We start from the raw sequence: 25,546 nt of genomic DNA, 5'->3' as shown, positions 1-25,546 counted from the left end.
TGGAGTGATGAAGTGCAAATTGCCAGTTGGAGGGGTTAGAAATCTTTCTCGTTGTTACTGAAGAGCCCACTTAGGCATCTAAGAACAGGGATGTGAAAAAGGGGAAAAAGTAGCAAGAATTTATTTAGTACATTTCACAAGACTTTTAGGACTAAGTGGAAAATTCAATAGTTTGTTATTAAAGGGGGATCTAGGATTGCGTCCATTGAGGGTAATTAATGGGTCAGAATTGATAGAATACTGAGAAATGGTGACTGCTTTACCAAATAATCGATTAGTAAATGCAGTGTTTCTGGAGGTATTGCAGGATGAAAAGAAAAGTTCATGGCTTCCAAGGTGAGATCAATTTTAGATAGTTGTGGGTTATCAGGAGTTTGGAACCAAGGGAAGGAGATGGGACTGGAAGCGGGAAAAGTAGCAAAATTAGTAAAAGGTTTGCTGGAGGATCAGGAGATTCAGAAATAGCACTTTTAAGTCATGGCCTCGGCGTTTGCCAGCACAGCAAGGAGGTCTGGGGATATGATATTTATTTTAAGAGGGTTTCAATAGCGAAGAAATTAAGCGGTATATATCAGAGATCGGTAATTTGTAGCAGTTGGAGGAAATGTTTAGGGAGGATAAGGGTAATAGATGGTCCTTACTCATGTTCTATGTGTGGAGGAAATGACAAGGATCTACTTCACATCATGGCCCTCAGTCTCGAATTACAGGATTTAAGGTTGGTTTCAATGATGGAACCTAAAAATTATGGGACAATAAGAAAGATAGTAAAATATATAAAGCTGGGAATGACGAACAGATTTTTGAAAGGCAGGAGGGGGGGGGGAGGAATTGCTGAAATTAATGTTGAATGTGCATAAGCTGTTTTTGTTTTTTTGTAATCATAGCCCTTGTGACTTCAGAGCATTAAATAAATTCCTATTTATCTATTTTCTCACTATTATTTTTTGTAATTTTTATTATTTTACGTGAGAATATTGTGTGTTATTATGGTATCATGTGCCCAAAGACATATTTATGAGGTTTTAGAGAAAGATATATAAAGAATGGCTGAATAGAATCTCTATCTCAAAATTTTGATCCGGTGAGTTTGGGGAAAACATGTGCGTGGGAGGAGGCCTATGTGCCCTCCAATTTCTGGTCACTTAAAAGAGCACTAGATCTTTTAATTACCCTTACAATGAGACCTCTCGAAACATTCTAGGACCACTAGGTCGATACGATCACCCCTATTAAAAAAAATAAAACACGCATCCGTGATCTGTCTTCTGGCAAAAAATACTAAATTCCACATTTTTGTAGATAGAAGCTTGTAACTATTAAAGGTCTCTGATACGCTGAATCTGATGGTGTGATTTTCGTTAAGATTCTATGACTTTTAGGCGCGTTTTCGCCTATTTTCTAAAACAAGGCAAATTTTCTCAGGCTCGCAACTCTTGATGGGTAAGACAAAACTTGGTGAAACTTTTATATTTAAAATCAGAATTAAAATGCAATTCTTCTGATGCAACGATTGGTATCAAAATACTATTTTTTAGAGTTTCGGTGACTATTGACCCGGGTTGCTCCTTACTACTGTTCGTTACCACGAACTGTTTGATTCATCGAAACTGCCAGAATATACTGAATTAAATGTAAAAATGACGTAACTTTAATATTTCAGAAACTCTTTCTGATATTCAATTGAAACTACCATCAAATGGTAAGGAGGGGGCCGAAAAAAAAACAAGGCACCCGTGTACATGGAGGTCAGGGAATAGTACATTTGCACCAGTGTTTCCACTTTCTCATTTTTTAAATCCCTAATAAAGAGCTGAAAAATCCCTAGAAATCCCCATCTTCAGTTCCAAAATTCCTAAGTCTCCCATTTTCTAATTACTCCCTGAACCGCTTCTCCCTATCTCATTTTACCCGTACCATTGAAAGGTAACATATTTTGGCTTCTTAGATTGAAGTCTAGCTATCACTACCATAATAGAATGTCTTGTCATGCCGTTTAAAGTGCTTTTTAATCATCAGCTAAATACAAATAGCTTCATATATACTTCAAATAATATTAAGCAAATAGAAAAGAAAATGTAATACTGTAATGTAGATTACAGTACAAGATGTTTAATACTGTTCAATCGTAACTGGTAAAACGTAATCAGACCTTATCTTCCCCTGATGTGTCTTCAACATTTTTTGCCACTGGCCACCAAAACTCACTTGGGTAAAATTATACCTTAAAAATTGCTAGTGTAAAGAACAGGTATAAATTTTTTTTTAAAGCTGTCAGTAGTAAAATTCGACAGAATTTGAAAGCTGCCGACACTTTGGCTGCACAACTTGTGTTTTGACAGCTTTCCTTTTTTGAAAAAAAGGCGTGATTTCGGCTCTGGTATTTTGTATATTTTTGTACATTTTTTGCACATTCCACACTTTCTTGAGCCCTTTTCATTCCATATTTTGTTTTTAAAATCCCCCGCAAAGTTAATGTTTTCAATTTATTCTGACGGTCAGTTTTTACTACTTTTACAGCACTGAAAAACCCCTCGACATTGATATTTAAAAATAAAACAGTGGAAATAAATAATACTGCCGGTTTCAGGTTAGGATACAAATTCTGTTCCAGCAGCATTTTTTTTTCACCAATACCAAACACCAGCAGGTCACGGCATCCATTGTTTTGACGTTTTCAATATCGATGAGGCTCTGCCTCCTCCACTCCTGGTCGGTTTTGGTTCCGTCCCATGGGATCTGTCCATACTTCCTAACAAAAGGTAGCAGAGAGGCAGGCTGAAGTGATTGGGCTGACACTGGGTCAACCATTTCAGCATATTTGTAAATGTCGTTTTCGAAATGGAACCTTTTCTGTATCTGGCCTACTGCTTTGATATGGAATGCCTGTGCAGCTTTGAGAACTACTTCGATTGAATCAGGGGGGACAGCCGTCTCCGACCTTGACGTACAGAGGGAATCTTGTCCGTTCGGACCCAAGTAAACGCTTTCAAGGGGAAGTTAAAACTTCCGATTGTTCACATCGATTTCTAAAGCACTAGTTGATTCCACATAGTCCTTCTGCAGGAAGTTCAATGCTGAGACCAATGTTTTAAGCTTTGTTTATACCCCAAAACTAGAAAGATTTTGGTTTCAAGAGCTCAAATTGTGCTTAAATTTGAATTTGCGACAGAAGTGATTGTTATATTTGTAAAGAACATAAAAAAAAGACATCGAGTGGTATGTTCACTTTATTTGTAAGTCAAAAAAATAAACAACAACAAATTTACCAATTATAGTATGAAGGTTCATGATTTTCCCCTGGGTACGTAGGCTTACCAAAAACACACAATCCATTTATTCCTACATGTGCCATTGTTTTTAACGGCTGTCGAATGGCTGTCAGTTTGTTTGTCTGTTAAAAACTAGGGTAATGAAACGGTAAGAGAGGTGTTCGAATAGTTATAGCCTACCTCTATTATTCAAGTCAGTACTTATAAAGCTGGCTACAAGTTCGAGTTCAAGTTTTTTTGATTTTACATATAAATCGTAAACATCATGCAAGTACTGTGGAGAAAAAGAATCGTACATACAATGCTTGTCAAAAAATTTTTACTACAGTAGGAACAACTACGTACCCTATAAAACTATCAAAATATATTATAACTTTATTTATCTGACCTGCAAAAAAATGACATGCTATCTACCAATTAATCTTATGAAAAAACAACCCAAAAATGACAAACCATATGACTTCATTAATCGAGAACAGTCCAAGCAGAAATTATTGTTTGAAGCCCACATCAGCATTGAACTGTTTCAAACAGTTCTTTGTTGCAAGTTTGTTACTTAGGACTCCTGTACATCTCAAAAACTGTGTGGTGTTAAAATTTTTTAAGTAACTGAAGTTCTTCTCTGTGATTTTTAAGTTCAATTCACAAGGAAACAGATCCTAAATCGAAATATCCTGCTTCTCTGATCAAGAAGATGATGGTGATGAACAAATTAAAGGAAAACCCCCAAAATTTCCCTAAAAGTCCATGGGGGAGGGAAAATCCCTAGAAAATCCCCAAATCCCTAAAAAAAACTATCGCCCCTAAAAGACTTAAAAAATCCCCATTTTAGGGGGGAAATCCCCATAGTGGAAACACTGATTTGCACTATCTCAGGAACGGCTGAGGTTAATAAGTTGATATTTTCAAATAATATGAAGGTGGTTATTAAACCAAATTGAAATATACGAGGTCCGTCAAAATTGTCAAAATGGGACATATGACATAACTCAAGAAGAGACTAGGACATACAGCCCAGTTACAGGGGAAACTTTGTATTTTTTTAAAGCATGACTTTCCTTACTTTCAGGAGCAGTTTTTGAGGATTTTGATGGAAACCATAAGTCGATCTGTGCAACCAGGTTGTCAAAAGGGCAGAAACTCAATAGGAAATTCGAAAAACATATGCTTTAATCAGAGGTAGCTACTTGTTCAGCTTCATTTGTGAAAAAACCTTTTCTAAATCTTTCACAATTCATTTTAATAGTATAATTATAGCACAAGTAATACCTTTTGTCTGCAGATTTTTATGGGTTTAAAATATTTCTATATTTGAGAGATAAACGTTATCTGTTTACATATATTTGATATATAGACCTTGAAATGTGTTACAATTCCCTGTAGTAACTAGGATACTTCCTAGTTTTCCACAAAGATTCTTATGAAAACACGCCAAGCCTTGGTTAGATGTCCGAAACTACTTGAGTTTAATTTGATTCTTATGAGAACACGGGGTTTTCCAAGGTTGAACTCTTCCCCGTAACATAAATTCACTCCTCTATGTTATCAAAATTAAGACTGAAAGTATTGCATTGCCAATTGATTGCTCTAAAATTATGTGCGACCTATCAGTCTATTTATCTATTTTATAATCATAATTCTATTAATTCAGCAGTGTAGATTCATGAGTGTAAAGATACGGTACTTCTTTTTCTAACACAAAAACAATTCTAGGATTCTAGGACTATGCTTTTGAGTAGGATCACCTTCCCAACCGACTCAACCTTTTTATCAGGGTTCCTTAAAAAAATTCCTGACTCTAGGAGGAGCAATTAGTAGATATGATTAGCTTTAAGAATACAAAATACTAGAGTTTTATATAAACAAGATTTTTAATCTTTATTTAGATAAAGAGTAAATAAAATGTCTCGAAATTTATTTTATTGATTGTTTGTTGACTCAGGAGGCGATTTCTTGGCTGAGAAGCAGAGCCTATACAAGGAGCATAAGAGCTTGAATGAGCAGCAAACTCGTTTAGCGAGGGATGAGAAAAAAGTTTAATTTATTGGAAAAAAGTAAAGGGTTCTATTTCTTTTTAAATATTAAAAAGGGGGGAAAAAAAAGGCACAGACAAGAATTTTTCTGTGAAAATGAAACTAACTTAAGGTTGAGAACCCTTGATTTTTATTTAACTTTACAATTACAAGAAGTCTGTTCTGCTGCAGCGCCTTTTTTTGTGAAAATGAATGCTATCACACAAAAAGACAGCAACAGTATACAGACTAAACAGAAGTTAGAGGATCAAATTTACTGCTCAGCTCTGATTTCAACCTAGAAAAGAAAAAGAACATTAATCCATTGGAGATAAAAGACATGTAAAGAAGAGATAAAAATAAATAAACAAAGAGAGGAGAGGGCTAAAACATAAAACCAGAATTAATATTATTATTAGAAAAAAACTGAATTAATATTCGGTCCTCTATGAAGTTTAGGCTTTTAAATACTGAAATGGGTGACTGCTTCCTTCGAAGGTGAAAGTTTATTACGAAAGCCAAGTCATATTGACTTTTATATATTGAAGCCAAGTCATATTGCTTCGATATATAAAAGAAAAGAAAACAAGATCTAAGAGCTCATATGGCACTTGTGACGAGGCCGGAAGAAACAAGAGCTCATATACTAGCAAAATTCTAAGAATCAATAGATTGATTTAAAAGGAAAATCAGAGGCTTAATGCCGGTAGGGATTTAAGATAACAGCTCTGAGTCACGAGGTCCTACTAAATATCAAAATTCATTAAGATACGATCACCCACTCGTAAGTTATAAATACCTAAATTTGTTTTTTACTTTTTCCTCTCCCTTCAGCCACCCATATGGTAGAATCGGGGAAAAACAACTTTATAAGTCAACCTGTGCAGCTCCCTGACACGCCTACTAATTTTCATCGTCCTAGCACGTCCAGAAGCACCAAACTCGCCAAAGCACTGAACCCCACCCCCTACCTACCCAAAAGAGAGCAGATTCAGTACAGCTACGTCAAGCACGTATCTAGGACACTTGCTTATTGAACCCACTAAGTTTCATCCCGATATCTCCACTCTAAGTGTTGTCCAAGATTTCCGGTTCCCCCCCTGCAACTCCCCCCCCCCAATGTCAACAGATCTGGACGGGATTTTAAATAAGAGGACTGAGACACGAGTCCCTTCTAAATATCAAATTTCAATGAGATCCGGTCACCCGCTAAAATACCTCAATTTTTCTATTTTTTCCAAATTAACACCCCCCAGCTCCTCCAAAGAGAACAGATTTGTTCTAATTATGTCAATCACGCATATATAACTTGGGTTTATTCTTCCCATCAATTTTCATCCCAATCTTCCCACTCTAAGATTTTCCAAGATTTCTGTTTTCCCACTCCATCCCCCCCCCATTTCCTCGGATTCAATTCAAAATGAAAAAGATACCTCAAATTTCGTTTCGGTTTTGAAGAATTCCGGTTTCCCCCTTCCAACTCCCCCCAATGTCACCAGATCTGGTCTGGATTTAAAATAAGAGCTCTAAAGAACAAGATCCTTCTAAATATCAAATTTCATTAAGATCTGATCACTCGTTCGTAAGCTACAAATACCTCATTTTTTCGAATTTTTCTGAATTACTCCCCTCACCCCCCCCCCCTCACCCCCTCAACTCCACCACAGAGAGCATATTCGGTCCAGTTATGCTAGTCACGTTTCTTGGACATGTTTTTATTTTTCCCACCAAGTTTCATCCTGATCTCTCTGCTTTAAGTGTTTTCCAAGACTTCCGGTTCCCTCCAACTCCCCCCCAATGAAGCTGGATCCGGTCAGGATCTACTATAAGATATTGAGTTACAAGGTCCTTCTAAAAATGAATTTTCATTAAAATCTGATCGCTCCTTCGTAAGCTAAAAATACTTCATTTTTTGATTTTTTTTTTCAGAATTAACCCTCCCCCCAACCCCCAAATAGAGCAGATCCGTTCCAGTTATGTCAATCATGTATCTAGGACTTCTGCTTATTTTTCCCATTAAGTTTCATCCCGATCCCTCCACTCAAAGCGTTTTCCAAGATTTTAGCCCCCCCCCCAACTCCCCACAATGTCGTCGGATCCAGTCCAGTTATGTCAGTCACGTATCTTAGACTTGTATTATTCTCCCCCTCAATGACGCTGGATCCGGTCGGGATTTAAAATAAGATATCTGAGTTACAAGGTCCTTCTAAATACGAAATTTCATTAAGATCTGATCACTCCTTCGTAAGTTAAAAATACCTCATTTTTTCTCATTATTCAGAACCACACACCCCCCCCCCTAACTTGCCCAAATAGAGCAGATCCGATCCGGTTATGTCAATCGCGTATCTAGGATTTCTGCTTATTTTCCCCACCAATTTTCATCCCAATACCTCCGCTCTAAGTATTTTCCAAGAGTATAGGTCCCCCCACCAATGTCACCGGATCCAGTCGGGGTTTAAAAAAAAGAGCTTTAAGACACGATATACCTCTAAATATCAAATTTAATTAAGATCCGATCACCCGTTCGTAAGTTATAAATACCTCATTTTTTCTTTCGATTTAACCATCCCTCCACTCCCCCCTCCCCAGATGGTCGAGTCAGGGAAACAATAATTTCTAATTTAATCTTGTCTGGTTCCTGATACACCTGCCAAATTTCATCGTCCTAGCTTACCTGGAAGTGCCTAAACTAGCAAAACCAGGATCGACAGAATTTGCGATCACTATATGTCAATTGGCGGAAAACGGAAATAACTCGTTAACGGAAATTAACGAGGAATCATAAATTTCAAATCTTCAGAAATAAAAAAGAAAAAAAAATACAAAATAAAAGAATACACCTCTAAGACTTTCAATCTGGTAGTTAGCACACAAAATTATGTTTAGCAATCAAAGAGCAATAGCAGCTGAGTAAAAAGTTGTAAATTATTCATTAAAACTAAGAACGTACCACCACGTGGAGCGAATTTATTGACATTGGCGAGGGGGATATACGTTTGTCAAAATCTAGAGGGGCAATGCTGCCGTTGTTTTGTTGTTTCCGATGAATATACACAAAAAAGTTATCTTAAAAATCAAGGTAGGCTGTTATTGAGCAACAACAGTTCAATATAAAATTATAAATTACTACTTAAAGCTTAGATTTTGGATACAGTTATTCATTAAAATCTAAGGGGGGGGGGGGTGCAATTTCGTCGTTATTTGACGTTTTTGAACGAAAATGCCCCCCAGAAAAAGGCGGTTTCAAAATCTAGGGCCTATTCATCAAGCCCATTGCAGCTGAATATAAAGCTATAAATCATTCGTTAAAGTTTAAAATGCACCACCATGGAGAGTGATGCCAATTCACGAAAATTGATTTTAATGGAACTTTTATTTTTCATTGACAATACCAAAAAAGCTCTTTTTTATGCCTAGGACTGGTAGTCATTGAGCCGGAGCGGCTGAATGAAAATTTTAAAATATAACCAAAAGCTTATTATGTAGGTACGAGGCATCTGGTAGAATACAGGAGGCAAATGCAGGTTATATAGGTAGGAAGAAAAATATAGGTAGGGGCGGAGGGAAAATACTTTTTTTAATCTGAAGGGGAATGTTGATGTTTTTTCTACTTTTTTCCAGATCAATTATCTTTATGGGCCTCCATATAAGTCTATTCGAGTCCTCAAACTTACCATAAAGCATATTTTCAAAATAAGATAGTATTTCCCTCTTGCATGAATACAAAATAGATTTTAATTTGGGAATGAAGAAAAACAACCAGACCTTTTCTTTTTCGGAAGAAATATAAAAATAAAAACCTTTTTTCTAGAATTATATAAATCAGGGGAATTAGCAGAGGACAAAACCAGGTCATTTTTATTTCTATCAATGCCTGCCTCCCATACTTTCATAAAATAAATTTACTTGTGAATAGTAGTAGCAAATAGTGCAAAAGGGGACTTGCCAGAAAAAAAAAATCTGTTTCGATAGGCGTCAGATCTCTTTGGTCTCTTCTGTCTGGAAGACTGTGTCTCAAGTCTCTCAATTGCTATTTTGGCTACAAGGGCATCCTTTTGAGGAAGGTACACCCCCTCCCCCTAAGATTTTTGCTCTTCCTCCAGTTTTTGAAAAATACTTTCCTTACGGTATTTTCATTAAAACTGCCTTTTCTTATACTTCCACTAAAAAACTCAAAAATGGCAATATTTTCACCCAAAATTGATTTAAAAAATACATTTATATATATGTATACGTACAAATATGTGTATATATAGATAGGTAAATATGTGTTCATATATGTATATATACATACATATACATATAAGCCCGTATTCTCTTTTACTGAAGTATAAGGAACAGAATATAAAATTAAAACTCGTTATAATAGCTTTAACAAACATTTCCTCACCACATTAGTATCCAGCTTTTTAAGCACTACATTAGCCTTACTTTTTAAGTAACTTTTTACTTACATTAGCCTTACAATACTTTTTAAGCACTACATTAGATGTATGTAATGGTTAGCTAGATCATCCTCTCCCCATACTAAATCCTAATCAGCAAATTAAAAAAAAAGGTTACCAGCAATTGATACTTTCTCTTCCGAAGACTGTCCAACGTCTAACTGGCTGAACTTCTCAATAAATTTGGTCAATGACATGGTGACGTTGAATTTGTGAGGGTAGGGTTGAAAGCCATCCCTTTTATAGTCTTCAATACTTGTCTTTCGTAATGAAAAATATTCCTAAAAAATAAAAAATTTTGAAGTTGTAGACTATTATATCTAAAATGGAGCAAGGTTGAAAGGGGTAGAGGTAAAGCGGGAGAGGGCTTGAACTATCCTTTTAGGAATAAAAATAAATTCACCAAAAGATGTTGCTTCTTAGCAGTTTTGTTGAATCTCTGATTCATTTCAAACATAAAAATACTATTTGATTCACAATTTAACGTTCTTTCTAAACATAAAACGTGGAATATTGTATAGATGTAACAGTTAGTATTTGGCATTAATAGTTACCCGTAAAAACAAGAGCTAAGAGCTCATATGGCACTTGTGACGAGGTCAAAAGAGCCAAAGCATTTGTGGTATGAGCTCTGGCAAAATTCTAAAAATCAATAGACTACTTTAAAAGGAAAATCAGAAGCTTAATGCCGGTCAGTATTTAAAATAAGAGCTCTGAGTAAGGAGGTCCTTCTAAATATCAAAATTGATTTAGATCCGATGACCCACTCGTAAGTGAAAAATACCTCAACTTTTCTAATTTTTCCTCCCCTTCGACCCCCCCCCCCAGATGGTCGAAATGGGGAAAACGACTTTATCAAGTCAATTTGTGAAGCTCCCTGACACGCCTACCAATTGTCATCGTCCAAGCACGTCCAGAAGCATCAAACTCGCCAAAGCACTGAACCCCAACCCCTAGCTCCCCCATGAGAGCGGTTCCAGTCCGGTTACGTCAATCACGTATCTAATGATATTTATAAGTTTTCCAAGATTTCCGGTTCCCCCCTCTAACTCCTTCCAATGACAACAGATCTGGTTGGAATTTGAAATAAGAGCTCTGAGACATGATATCCATCTAAATATCAAATTTCATCAAGATCCTATCACCCGTTCTTAAGTTAAAATCCCTCAATTTTTAAAAAAATTTCAAATTAACAACCCCCAAAACCCCTAAAGAGAGCAGATCCGTTCAAATTATGTCAATCACACATCTATAACTTGTGCTTATTTGTCCCACCAAGTTTTATCCCGATCTCCCTACTCAAAGCATTTCCACGATTTCCAGTTTCCCCCTTCAGCTCCCCCCAATGTCACCAGATCTAGTTGGGATTTAAAATAAGAGTTCTGAAAGCACAAAATCCTTCTAAAGATCAAATTTCATTTAGATCTGATCACCCGTTTGTAAGTTACAAACATCTCATTTTTTTCTAATTTTTCCGAATTAATACCCCCCCCCCAAATCCACCAAAGAGAGTGGATCCGGTCCGATTATTTCCGTCACATATCTTAAGCTTGTGCTTATTCTTCCCACCATGTTTCACCCATATTTCTCCGCTTTAGGTATTTAGGTGGTTAGCGAAGGTCCGCTTTAGGTGTAAGCGTTTTCCAAGATTCTAGGTCCCCCCAATTCCCCCCAATGTCACCTGATCCGGTCGGGATTTAAAATAAGAGCTTTGAGACACGATATCCTTCCAAATATCAAATTTCGTCAAGATCCGATCACTCCTTCGTAAGTTAAAATACCTATTTTTCTAATTTTTTAGAATTAATCCCCCCCCAGCTCCCCCAAAGAAAGCGGATCCTTTCCGGTTATGTCAATCACTTATCTAGGACTTGTGATGATTTTTCCCACCAAGTTTCATCCTGATCCTTCTACACTAAACGTTCTCCAAGATTTAAGGTTCCCCCACCCAACTTCCCACTGTGTCACCAGATCCAATCTGGATTTAAAATTAGAGATCTGAGACATGATATCCTTCCAAACATCAAATTTCATGAAGATCCGGTCACCCGTCCTTAAGTTAAAATACCTCGATTTTTTTAATTTTTCCAAAGTAACAACCCCCAAAACCCTTAAAGAGAGCAGATCCGTTCCAATTATGTCAATCACACATCTATAACTTGTGCTTATTCGTCCCATCAAGTTTCATCCCGATCTCTTCACTCAAAGCATTTTCACTATTTCCGGTTCCCCCCTTCAGCTCCCCCCAATGTCACCAGATCTGGTTGGGATTTAAAATAAGAGTTCTAAAGCATAGGCTCCTTCTAAAGATGAAATTTCATTAAGATCTGATCCCCCGTTCGTAAGTTACTAACACCTCATCTTTTCTAATTTTTTCGAATTAATCCTCCCCCCCCCAAATCACCAGATCCAATCTGGATTTAAAATTAGAGCTCTGAGACACGATATCCTTCCAAACATCAAACTTCATGAAGATCCGATCACCCGTTCGTAAGTTGAAAATACCTCATTTTTTCTAATTTTTTCGATTTAACAATCCCCCCACTTTCTCTCCCCCCCCCCCAGATGATCGAATTTGGGAAACAACAATTTCTAATTTAACATGGTCTGGTTCCTGATACGCCTGACAACTTTCAGGATCCTAGCTTACCTGAAACTGCCTAAAGAAGCAAAACTGGGACAGACAGACGGGCAGAATTTGCGATTGCTATATGTCACTTGGTAGATACCAAGTGCCATAAAAAGTAAAAGTGCCAAGTGCCATATAAAAAGTATATATATATATATATATGTATATATATATATATATATATATATATATATATATATATATATATATATATATATATATATATATATATTATATATATACATATATATATATATATATATATATATATATATATATATATATATATATATATATATATATATAAACGAGGATTGCCATACGCACATATTTTAATCTGACTACATGATAAAATTACTTCTAATGAAATTGACGATGTGATTTCCGCTGAAAGTCCTGATGAAAATGTGGATAAGGGCTTATATGATATTGTGGTAAAAAATATGATACATGGAACTTGCAGTGCACTGAATGAAAAATCACCAAGTATGGCCAAAGGAAGGTGCACAAAGCAATATCCTCTACTTTTAGTACCCAACACAATTACTGGCAATTATGGTTACCCACAATGTAGAAGATCTACTGAAGATGGCGGTAAAACAGCAATAATAAAGAAGCATAACGGTACCAACATCGAAGTAGATAATCAGTGGGTTGTTCCATATTCACCTTTATTGTCAAAAACATTTAATGCCCACATAAACGTTGAATACTGTAACTCTGTAAAGGCAATCAAATACATATCTAAATACGTCACCAAAGGCAGCGACATGGCAGTTTTTGGCTTACAGTACGAAATCAGTGATATCAATGAAATCGTACAATATCAGGCTGGAAGATACATAAGGTATATAAAAAAGATACATAAGTATATAAGCTGGCGATTCAAAGAGAAATTTTAGTATAAATCCTACAATGGCTGAAGAAACAGCCAAGGAAGCTGCTCAAAGAGTTAATGCAAAGAGAAATTTTAGTATAAATCCTATAATAGAAGAAGAAACAGATGAGAAAGCTGCTCAAAAAGTTAATGCCAAAAGGCTTGCGGCTAATAGAGAAAGCAAGAAAAGAAAGCGTGCCGAGGAATCACAAGAACAGCGTGAAAACAGGCTTGCGTCTCAAAGTGATATTACCAAAAAAAAAAATAATGCCGAAAATTACATGAACAACATTAAAACAGGCTTGTGGCTCGAAGAGAAATTACCAACAAAAATCGTGCCGAGGAATCACAAGAACAACGTGAAAACAGGCTCGCGGTTCAAAGAGAAACTACCAAAAGAATGCGTGCCGAGGAATCACAAGAACAATATGAAAACAGGCTTGAGGCTCAAAGAGATAATGCCAAAAGAAAGCGTGCCGAGGAATCACAAGAGTAACCTAAAAAATATTGCAAGTCATTCAGGCACAGCCCAGTTGATGATTATAGCTTGAGTAGATGTGTTTAAATCGGGACTATGTCTAAAATTTGTCTCTATTGCAAGGCCTTGAAATTTAATGGTGAAACAATCAGAATGTGTTGCACCTCAAGAAAAGTTAAAATTCCTCAACTGGCTACACCACCAGAGCCATTGAAGACTTTAGGATGTTACAGACTGGGACACCCGGACAACAATGACGACCAGGACACCGGGACACAGGGAATATAAATGACGACTGGGACACTAAAAAAAATTACAGACCGGGACACAAATGACGACGACCAGAACACTCAAAGAGAAATTACAGACCGGGACTCCAGGACACAAATTAGGACCAGGACACTGGGAATATAAATGACGACGGGGATACAGGGACACAACTACAACGGGGACGCCGGGCGGGGCACAGGGGGGATATATAAATGACGACGGGGACACAGGGAATATTCGATTAGCAATCACCATCAACAAAGCTCAAGGGCAATCATTAAGAAAAATGAGGTATAGATCTGAATACGGACTGTTTTCCTCATGGACACTTATTTTGTTGCATGTTCAAGAGTCAGTAAACCTGACAATCTATTTGTATGCACAGAAAGAATTTTTATGGACACAAAATTTTACGTAGTTAAAACATATATCTATCAATATTTGTAGGTGGGACACAGGGACACAACTACAATGGTGCGTAACGACTTACGCGCGCGGGGGGCGCGAAGCGCCCCCACCAGATAGGTGTTGAGTCACCAGAGCAACTAGGTCTGGTAAAACACCAAAGCGACGCAAAACAAGGCTTGTGGCTAAAAGAGAAAGGGGCAATTTACTTCAACGAAGGTGTGTCGAGGAATCACGTGGAAAAGACAAAGATAGGATAAAGAAGGGAGAAGGAAACGATGTTGAAGCAGAATTTGAAGAATCTCTTCAAGATGTTGATGTTTCTGAGGGTCTCCATTGAGCTGCAAAGCAAGATATCAAACGCATAGATTTTTCTGCGCAAGAAGATACATTTGGTGCTAAAGATTATAGAAATGAGATGACACTCAAGCCAGTTCACGAATGTCATCCTTTGTGGGTGTTACCAAATGGTCACATTTTTCTCGAGTATTTCTCTCCAGTGCACAAACACACCCATGACTTTTTGGTTGTCATTGCTGAACCTGTTTCGCGACCCAAGTATATACAAAGAGTACAGGTTGACAGCATATTCGCTGTACGCAGCCATGAGCGTAGGACTGGAGACTAAAGACATTATTGAGCGTTTGAAAAGACTGAGAAGACAACAGTGCCTAAAGGAATTGAAAAATTTATTACCCTCTGTATATTCTCCTATGGCAAGGTCAAATTAGTGCTTTGGAACAAAATCATTATTTTGTGGAGTCTCAGCATGTTGATGTCATTCGGAAGCAGTTGAAAGGCCACAAAACACAAAAAACACGGGCAAGTCGAGGCTCAGCAGATAAGGTTAATAAAAGTAGTCTGGGAAGGGGAGCAGCCGTGACCTTTGGATCAAGTCACGTCTAGCATTCATGGAACCTACACAATTTGGCTTAAAGGTCCAGATGGCCCAAATGAGGTCATAGATTTTAAGCCCCCATTTTTACGAATTCGCGTGTATCCGGAACTGGAAAAGCGACTTCAAATGAAACTGCCACATCCTAGTACTTTGGATACTCCTGAAGCTGTGGCAGTTTTAGATCGTATTTCCACAAAACATAATGTGAGATGCCCACCTCTGCGAACTGCCGCACGATTTCTAGATAAGCTTGTTGGTCACTTTTTAGAAGAGGAAATAACAAGCCCAACATTTATCATTGATTATCCCCTAGTTATGAGCCCACTAGCAAAGTGTCATAGAACACAACCAGGACTAACAGAAAGATTTAAGCTTTTTGTTGGCAAAAAGGAAATTTGTAACGGCTGCACAGAGCAGAATGACCCTTTTGAACTACGAAAAAGATTCGTTCAGCAGGTTAAGGACAGAGCTGCTGGAGACGATGAAGCGCATATAGTATATGAGGATTTCTGTACTGCCATGGAATATGGCCTCCCCCCTACTGGTGGCTGTGGTATGGGTATTGACAGGATTGCCATGTTCCTAACAAACAGTACAAATATTCAAGATATAATGCTTTTACCTGCAATGAAGAACATGCTCAAGAGAACGGCCAACTGCATGGGGGAATATAGAGCTGACATATAAAAAAAAATCTCACCACCGCTATTAAACAACAGTGTTATCGATGCCCAGAAGAAATTTGATATGAGCTTTATTTTTCGTTGTGAGCTTTATTAGCTGGAATATTAACGGTGGAACATTAAATACGATTACCCTTATCGAAAGCCTCATGCTATGCAATGATTTCGTTTGACTGCAATAACATTTTCTCTTTCGTGAATCTTTAAGCCTGCTTCAACTTGGCGACGTAACCAAAGTGTTCTTGGTTCCAGCCAAGGCCTGAGAATGAGGCAGACCCTCCGGTGGTGTTGTCGTATTTGTTAACAAGCTTTTGCAACTGACCCTTTATGTAGAGGAATCTCTACATAATCTCTACAGAATGAATCATCATTCTGGTTCAACGTCATCCTTAGACCTTATGCTTTGTTCTCCTGTGTTTACTCCCCCTGAACCAAGTCATGTTGATTTTTCTTTTGGTGCTTCTGGTCATTTCCCTATCCTGAACAGTTTTGCCATCGACAGTTCCAGGGCCACGGTAGAAGTTGCGAATGGTCAGTAAAGAAGGAGTGGAATAAGACCAATAAATTATTATGCACTACAGTACTAGACAAAACGCTTTCGAAAATGAACATTCCCTTCCAGTCACTCCAACGGGCATCCAGTTAACCCAAAGAAGAGAAAAAATCCTCTTAAATGTCTGCTGTTCTGAAAAAAAACTCTTCGTTATGCTGAACTTGTGGCAGTGCCTTCTCGTTGCGTTTGCATTGGTTGGAAAATAGTTTCATGGTCCCTGAACCCTGATCTAGTGCTAGCTTGTCAAAGATCTAAGTTCTGGCTCCGACTATGGATGGAGTACAGTCGGCCTAAGCAAGGAGTAACCAACCAATTTCGCGCATATGCAAAGCGTCAGTTCACTTCGAAACATGTATCGGAGATTAAATGTAAAGGTTAAGTCACTTTCTGGTAAAAACTCTGATTTAATTGAGAAGTCCATTCCCTTACATATAGGTATTGGAAAGGTGCTATAACCGCACTATTTAACAACAGTGTTATCGATGCCCAGAAGAAAGTTGATACGAGCTTTATTTTTCGTGGGTTGGACCTATTGCTTTTGAGCTATAATGACGATATATTATCCTTAACGGTGAGTAATCCTTAAACAATGACCTTGACGAATGTACGCAATGCTAGCTGGTATATTAACGGTGGAGCATTAGATAAGATTCCACTGATCGAGAGCCTCATGCTAAGCAATGAATTCATTTGCCTGCAAGAATATTTTCTCCTTCGTGAATCTTTAAGCCCGCTTCAACTTGGCAACATAACCAAAGTATTCCCGATTCCAGCCAAGGCCTCAGAACGAGGCAGACCCTCCTGTGGTGTTGCCGTACTTGTTAACAAGTGTTTGGAACCAGCCCTATGCAGAGGAATCATTTTTTGTCGCCATGCAAGTAAACACGATATTGGTTTATTCCATCTAAATGCCAACAGACTACCGGGACCTTGCGTCTGACGATAGATTCAACCGAGCCTGTGCCAGTCTTGCAAGATCCCTAAGCTCTTGTGCCTCCTTAGGTTTTTTCATAGTGGTTGGTGTTGATATGGAGTGTGACTTGTCCAATGCGGTCATCTCCAGAGCAAAACTTTTGCTTGCTGCTTGTGTGCAGACTCGACACTTTGACAATGACTCTTCCTTCACGTATATCCATAATTCTGGTTAACGTCATTCTTGGACATTATACTTTGTTCTCCTGTGTTTACTCTTTCTGAACTGAGTGGAATAGGACCAATAAAATCTTATACGCTACATTGCTAGACAATATGCTTTCGAAAATCACGATACCCTTCCAGTTACTCCAGCGGGCATACAGTCAACCCAAAGAAGAGAAACAAATCCTCTTAAATATCTACTCTACAGGGTTCGGACAGGTCGGTTCATTTCAGATTATAGGCTAAGTCCTATTTAATATAGGATTTGTCGGGCCCAAATATAGGCCAAATATAGGATTTAGAAGTTTTCAGGATCAGATCGGTGGTAGATGGCGTCATTTCCTGAGTTTCTGCTCCTTTTTTTTTTATCAGCTACATATACTGTACCTCATGGTCAACAATTGGGGACACAAGTCAAGTTGGGTATTTGGAGCTCTACGAGCACTAAGTCTTGTATTAGGAAGGATTGGGGGGTTTTCTTTTAAGGGGGAAGAAAACGTCGATGATAGTTCGAACTAAGGCACTTGTGCCCAAAGTTCATGGTAAGGAAGCGACGTTGTGATTCCAATGTAGTGAGTTCAAGTCTAGCCAAACCTTCATCGTAAGTAGTATAGGACGTCCCCAGTGTAATTTTACAGCTCTTTTGAATGCTTTCAATTTTGGAACATTGGGATGTGGTAACCCAGGGTGCCAGACAGGGCAAGCATATTCAAGATAAGGTCTTATATAAGAACAACAAATTATTTTAAGGTTCTGGATTGATTTGGAGAATCGTTAAAAATACTAAAGAACCCAATTTAGTCCCACGGGGTGCTCCACAGGAGATCGAGGTAAAACCTGATGAATCTCCGTTAGGGATGACTACACATTGCTTACGATCAGACAAAAAACTAGCTACCATACGTAAAACAAAATCTCTGACACCTAAAGCCCTTGCATTATCAGTAACTGTCTGATGATCCAAGTTGTCAAAGGCTTTGCTAATATCAGCAAAAACAGCCTCAACGTAGGAACTACTTTACTGAAGAAGTTAGAAAACAGTGTCAAGTATATAACATAAACAATGAGTGGTGCTATGATTCGGCCTTAAGCCAAACTGATTTGGGTTAATTTTATCTTGAACATCGTCAAAGAGGAAACTGTAAATAAAACTTTCAAAAATTGTAGAGAAAATAGAGGTTTTTGAAATTGGTCTTAAGTCGGAGGGAACTTTTGGGGTCTTGTTTTTCGGTATAGGTGACATAATAGCTCGCTTAAAACACACTGGAAAAATACCATCTACAAAACAAAAATTGCGGTTAGAGGTACACTTAAATAAAGGGCACATTTCACAATCAATTTGGTAGGGATATCACCTGGTTATACTGACTTATTTGTATCAAGATTTTCGAGTTTAAGCTGGGTCTGATGTGCTTCAATCACAGGAATTTCACTCACTGCACTGTTGACCGGCATAAGTTAACGTCATCCTTGGACATTATACTTTGTTCTCCTGTGTTTACTCTTTCTGAACTGAGTGGAATAGGACCAATAAAATCTTATACGCTACATTGCTAGACAATATGCTTTCGAAAATCACGATACCCTTCCAGTTACTCCAGCGGGCATCCAGTCAACCCAAAGAAGAGAAACAACTCCTCTTAAATATCTACTCTACAGGGTTCGGACAGGTCGGTTCATTTCAGATTATAGGCTAAGTCCTATTTAATATAGGATTTGCCGGGCCCAAATATAGGATTTAGAAGTTTTCAGGATCAGATCGGTGGTAGATGGCGTCATTTCCTGAGTTTCTGCTTCTTTTTTTTTTTATCAGCTACATATACTGTACCTCATGGTCAACAATTGGGGACACAAGTCAAGTTGGGTATTTGGAGCTCTACAAGCACTAAGTCTTGTATTAGGAAGGATTGGGGGGTTTTCTTTTAAGGGGAAAGAAAACGTCGATGATAGTTCGAACTAAGGCACTTGTGCCCAAAGTTCATGGTAAGGAAGCGACGTTGTGATTCCAATGTAGTGAGTTCAAGTCTAGCCAAACCTTCATCGTAAGTAGTATAGGACGTCCCCAGTGTAATTTTACAGCTCTTTTGAATGCTTTCAATTTTGGAACATTGGGATGTGGTTAACCCAGGGTGCCAGACAGGGCAAGCATATTCAAGATAAGGTCTTATATAAGAACAACAAATTATTTTAAGGTTCTGGATTGATTTGGAGAATCGTTTGAGAAGGGAGAAATATTTAAGGAGAAAACCACCTGTTTTAAATAAGTGAAAAGAGTGAGGTTTCCATTTAAGGTCATTGTCCAAGTGCACACTAAGCAGCTTAACCATGTTTAAATTTGGAATGCAAAGGTAATTATTGATTGGGGGTACATTTTTTAAAAAGGAGAATAGCATTAAACTTCTTTTCGGTATGCTTCGATTGAGTTTAACATTGTCAAGGTCGTTCTTTAAGTTGTTAATGAGTGAGTCAAGTTGAACGCCCAAATTGTTTGGGGTTTGACAAAGGTTAAGTAATGTCAATTCATCCGCAAATTTAAAAGTGTTGTCAAAATTTGGTAAAACATTGTTAAAAACAATTAAAAATACTAAAGAACCCAATTTAGTCACACGGGGTGCTCCACAGGAGATCGAGGTAAAACCTGATGAATCTCCGTTAGGGATGACTACACATTGCTTACGATCAGACAAAAAACTAGCTACCATACGTAAAACAAAATCTCTGACACCTAAAGCCCTTGCATTATCAGTAACTGTCTGATGATCCAAGTTGTCAAAGGCTTTGCTAATATCAGCAAAAACAGCCTCAACGTAGGAACTACTTAACTGAAGAAGTTAGAAAACAGTGTCAAGTATATAACATAAACAATGAGTGGTGCTATGATTCGGCCTTAAGCCAAACTGATTTGGGTTAATTTTATCTTGAACATCGTCAAAGAGGAAACTGTAAATAAAACTTTCAAAAATTGTAGAGAAAATAGAGGTTTTTGAAATTGGTCTTAAGTCGGAGGGAACTTTTGGGGTCTTGTTTTTCGGTATAGGTGACATAATAGCTCGCTTAAAACACACTGGAAAAATACCATCTACAAAATAAAAATTGCGGTTAGAGGTACACTTAAATAAAGGGCACATTTCACAATCAATTTGGTAGGGATATCACCTGGTTATACTGACTTATTTGTATCAAGATTTTCGAGTTTAAGCTGGGTCTGATGTGCTTCAATCACAGGAATTTCACTCACTGCACTGTTGACCGGCATATTTTGGAGTGGCGGGTGAGCTTTTCAAGTTGAAGGAAAATAATCATTTATGATGTCCGCACTCACTGGGTCGCCATTACTATTCAGCAAAATAAACTTAGAAGAGACCTTTCCCATGAGATCTTGGATACATTTGTGGAAAATCTTAGGGTTAGAATACAGTAACATATTGAGTACGTGAGCACCGTGCTCTTTTCTTGCTTTACGGATTTCACTAATAACAATGTTTCGAAGTTTTCGAGATTTTTGGAAAAATCCTTCCTTAAAGAGTCTATCGCGTTCATTTATTAGACACAAAGTTTTTTTTTATCTATCCATGGTTTACATGTGGATTTGTGATTGACTTTTTTCACTGGAAAGGTGTCACAGCATAACTGGAAAAGTTCTGCTGAAAAATTAAAAGCCATTTTATCACCATTAGTAAGACATAGGATATTGGCCCAGGATTTGGAGTTAAGTTATACTTTGAAATGGGAAATCTTCTCGTCAGTAATGGGTCTATATGAATAACTGATCAATAGTTTAGGGGGAAAGGATGATAAAGGGGTCTAAAAGATGCATAGATGGTCACTTGTCCCTAATGGAGGGGCTACTTTTGGGGCAAAGTAGTAATCTTCAATTTTGGTAAAAATCAAGTCTAGGGTTTTACCGCTGCGTGTAGGTGACTTGACAACCTGATCAAGACTAAAAGCAGCGCTAAGTCACTTTTGGTCTAGCTCATTAAAATCACCACATATTGTAATTGTAGCATAGGTGTACTTGTGGCAAATTTTGTCAGTATAAAGTTGCAGATATGCTGTCAACTCCTTTTTAAATCCACTACGAGGAGGGTAATAAATAATACAAAAAATCATGTAAGATAAGTCTTTTGGGATGTTTTTGGGTCTGGTTTAGAGCCATAAAACTTCAGTTTTGAGTTGTTCTCTATTTCAGAAAATGAAAGAATCCGATTTGGGAGGGTACACTTACAAAAAAAGCCACTCCTCCACCATGAGGTAGAGGAATACCATCTTTATCCAATCTGGGCTTAAAATGATTAAGCCCCAGTCTGTGGGAAATGATAGACAAAATTTTGTAGAAGATCTGATATGCTACTGAAGGAAAAGAGGGAGCGAGGGCAATTAAGCCGTGTCAGCAGCGACAGAAATCGTATGTGTAGTCTGCTGATACAAATCTTTTAAGCCCTGTCTTCATTATGCTGTTTTTCGGCTGGGGAGGCTCATAGTGAAGACAGGTTTTATCGCCGTTTTATTTTCCTGCCGTACAGAGTAAACATTTTGGCTGAAAACGTATAAACTAAACAGCACAATTTGTCATTCATCTTAGTTGTACTCCAACATTTCTTTACGTTCCTGTAAAACCACAAAAGCAACACAAATAACTAAAAATTTTCTGCAGCTCCTGAAATAAGACTGCGCTTTCGAATTTTTTGCCGAAAACGACGAAAACCAAAACTGTTGGGCTTTACTGAGTTTTCGGAAGAAGAATAACTATTACAACCGAAGGTTCGAGAGAATAAGAGAAATTGTACTAAATTCTTTTTCTTCTTGGCGTATAAGGCGATTTGAGGTTTTGAATGGGACTTTACTTATTTGAAGAACCGCTTTGCTTTTACGGGAAAAAGAGGAACGCAAATCTGACACTGGAGTTGCGAGAAAACTATTTAAAGCCTTTTTTGTCAACTTTTAAAGTATATTGGCTAATTTTCTAGGAGGACACTTAAAGTGTCCCTTTTTTGCTGAATTTGACACTTTAGTCTAAAAAGCTTTTGGCAACCCTGTATTTTTTCACTTACATCAGCTAAAATTCAAAAATGGCAGAGAATCTTTCTAAGAAGTGAGGTTTATTTCATTTTAAACTAATTTATTGATCAGTCCATCTATTTCAAGGCTAAGACTTGTTATTGAATTATCTTGATCAAGTGCAAGAGTCAGTTATTAATATAAAAATCGTAGGTTTATAATTTTGATACAAACTGTTGCTTGTCTAGTTTGCTCCCAAAATGCTCAATTTTTGGACCACTTCTTTGTTTTGTCACTCAAGAAGCATGAGGCTAATAGTATTTGATTTTGTAAAAGGTGTTAGCCTTTTCCGTTTAGAAAAAATGGAAAAGATGTGAGCTAATTTTTTTAAATTGTTAAGTTTAAATAGCCTACTGATAAATTAGGATGTTTTAAAACTGTTAGCCCCTGGAACCTTGTCTAGGATAATACACTCAGTAATAAGACAGTCGCTAATCTTGGACAAATGTTTAGATTAAAGTGAACTAGGTTATCCTTCAAAACCATGAGCAAAATTTTAAACTTCCCCTTAATTTAGTAATGTTAGGGAGAAAATTAATTCATCAGTTAAAGTCCTTTCTATTTTATCTTTTAATTATTGCTTCCAAGGAAAATTGCTTATTGATTCCTTAAAGTGGCTTTGAAAGGTAACTTATTGTCTGTTCCTCATCCTAGTTTTAAGACTGGTATGTATGGTTAAAAATCAAGTTGGAAGCTCAAAATTCAATTATTGTCAAACAGTTTGTGGTAACAAACTGTAGTAAGGAGTGACCCGGCTCAATAGTAACAAAAACTCTAAAAAATGGATTTTTTATACCAATAGCTACATCAAAAGAATCACATTTTAATGCTGGTTTCAAATATATAAGTTTCATCAAGTTTAGTCTTACCCATCAAAAGTTATGAGTCTGAGAAAATTTGTGTTATTTTAGAAAATAGGGGGAAACGCCCCCTAAAAGTCATAGAATCTTAACGAAAATCACACCATCAGATTCAGCATATCAGAGAACCCTACTGTAGAAGTTTTGAGCTCCTATCTACAAAAATGTGGAATTTTGCATTTTTTGCCAGAAGGCAGATCACGATGCGTGTTTATTTGTTTTTTTTGTTTTTTTTCTTTTTCCCATGGGTGATCGTATCGATCCCGTTGTCCTAGAATGTTGCAAGAGGGCTCATTCTAACGGAAATGAAAAGTTCTAGTGCCCTTTTTAAGTGACCAAAAAAATTGGAGGGCATATTATATTGGAGGAATAAAAAAATTCCCACACTAATTATTTTCCCAAAGTCAACGGATCAAAATTCTGAGATAGCCGTTTTATTCAGCGTAGTTGAAAAACCTTATAACTATGTCTTTGGGGACAACTTACTCCCCCACAGTCCCCATGGGAGGGGCAACAAGTTACAAACTTTGACCTGTGCTTACATATAGTAATGGTTATTGGGAAGTATACAGGCGTTTTCAGGAGGATTTTTTTTGGTTTGGGGAGGGGTTGAGAAGAGGGGGATATGCTGGGGGAACTTTCCTTTGAGAATTTGTAATGGGAGAAGAAAATTTTCATGAAGGGAGAGCAGGATTTACTAGCATTATTTAAAAAAAAAACAATTAAAAAATAAATGTGAAAAAGCTTTTTCAGCTGGAAGTAAGGAACAGCAATAAAACTTAAAACAAATAGAAATTATTACCCATATGAGGGGCTCACCTCCTTCTAATACCTCGCTCTTTACGCTAAAGTATTTTTAGTAATTTCAACTACTTATTCTACAGCTTTTGTGATTCAGGGGGTCATTCTTAATGAATTGGGATAAAATTTAAGCTTTAGTATAAAGAGCAAGGTACTGACGATGGGGCGAATCCCCTCATATATGTAATAAAAACATGAGAATACAAAAGTTCTTTACATAAGCAAATTTATAAGTTACATAAATCTTTTACCAATAAAAAGATTTGTAAAAAATTAAAAGTTCTAGTTGCCTTTTTAATTAACCAAAAATCGGAGGGCAACTAGGCTTCGTCCCCCCCTCTGTTTTTCTCAAAATCATTTGATCAAAATTATGAGAAAGCCATTGAGCCAAAAAAAAAAAAAAATATGCAAATTTCGTTTTGAGTATTCCTCTGCGGAGAGCCAAAATCAAAACATGCATTGATTCAAAAACGTTCAGAAATTAAATAAAAAAAAAAAGTTTTTTTAACTGAAAGTAAGGAGCGACATTAAAACTTAAAATGCACAGAAATTACTTCGTATATGAAAGAGGCTGCTTCCTCATCAACGCCCCGCTCTTTACACTAAAGTTTTTTACTGTTTTAAAAAGAAGAATTGAGAGAAAGAGTCAAACTTTAGCATAAAGAGCAGGGTGTTGATGAGGAAGCAGCCTGTTTCATATACGAAGTAATTTCTGTGCATTTTACGTTTTAATGTCACTCCTTACTTTCAGTTAAAAAAACTTGTTTTTTTTTATTAAATTTTCATTAGACTCTAGGCTATTACATGCTCCAAGGGTATTGATTATGGTAAGACAACTGGTACTCAGACACTTTAATCACTGTATGCACTTTTTGACATTTAATCTACTGTAACTACTCTATTATACCACCTAGAAACTTGATTTTTTCACAGTTAGAATTGCCTCTGTTTCCTGAACAAGTAGGTCATTAATTAGAATAGTTTGCTTATAGGCTACAGTGCTACCTATTTTTGAATTTACCAATTGCTATCAGTTCAGCTAATGGTTGGACATACATTTCTCTTATTGATAAAGATAATACACAATCTTAGACAGAGCTTGCTTTGTCTCAGACACTTCCAAAAAACTTGTTTAGACATTCTTTGCTGAGCACTATGACTCAGG

The 25,546-nt window shown here is 37.2% G+C and overlaps 1 protein-coding gene across 1 annotated transcript; it reads left to right on the top strand.

Moving 5' to 3' along the window:
• The first annotated feature begins 247 nt into the window (after window positions 1-247).
• On the top strand, window positions 248-15,976 carry LOC136025770 (lysine--tRNA ligase-like). Its single transcript, XM_065701756.1, has 3 exons — window positions 248-336; window positions 8,774-8,838; window positions 15,330-15,976. Exons 1-3 carry the CDS (start codon window positions 248-250, stop codon window positions 15,974-15,976), a joined length of 801 nt encoding a protein of 266 aa, XP_065557828.1.
• The last annotated feature ends 9,570 nt before the right edge of the window (window positions 15,977-25,546 follow it).

This window comes from Artemia franciscana, chromosome 4 (assembly GCF_032884065.1).
Source record: "Artemia franciscana chromosome 4, ASM3288406v1, whole genome shotgun sequence".
Taxonomy (NCBI): Eukaryota; Metazoa; Arthropoda; class Branchiopoda; order Anostraca; family Artemiidae; genus Artemia; species Artemia franciscana.
The sequence above is the reverse complement of the archived record's forward strand: the minus strand, read 5'-3'. Positions and strand labels throughout refer to the sequence as shown.

Bases quoted from the DNA above. Each gene is read 5' to 3' on its own strand.
- LOC136025770 (XM_065701756.1), top strand. From the start codon at position 248: ATGGTGACTGCTTTACCAAATAATCGATTAGTAAATGCAGTGTTTCTG. The intron at 337-8,773 runs GTGAGATCAATT...CTTATTATGTAG, and splicing joins AAAAGTTCATGGCTTCCAAG to GTACGAGGCATCTGGTAGAA. The intron at 8,839-15,329 runs GTAGGGGCGGAG...TTTGGCTTAAAG, and splicing joins AGGTAGGAAGAAAAATATAG to GTCCAGATGGCCCAAATGAG.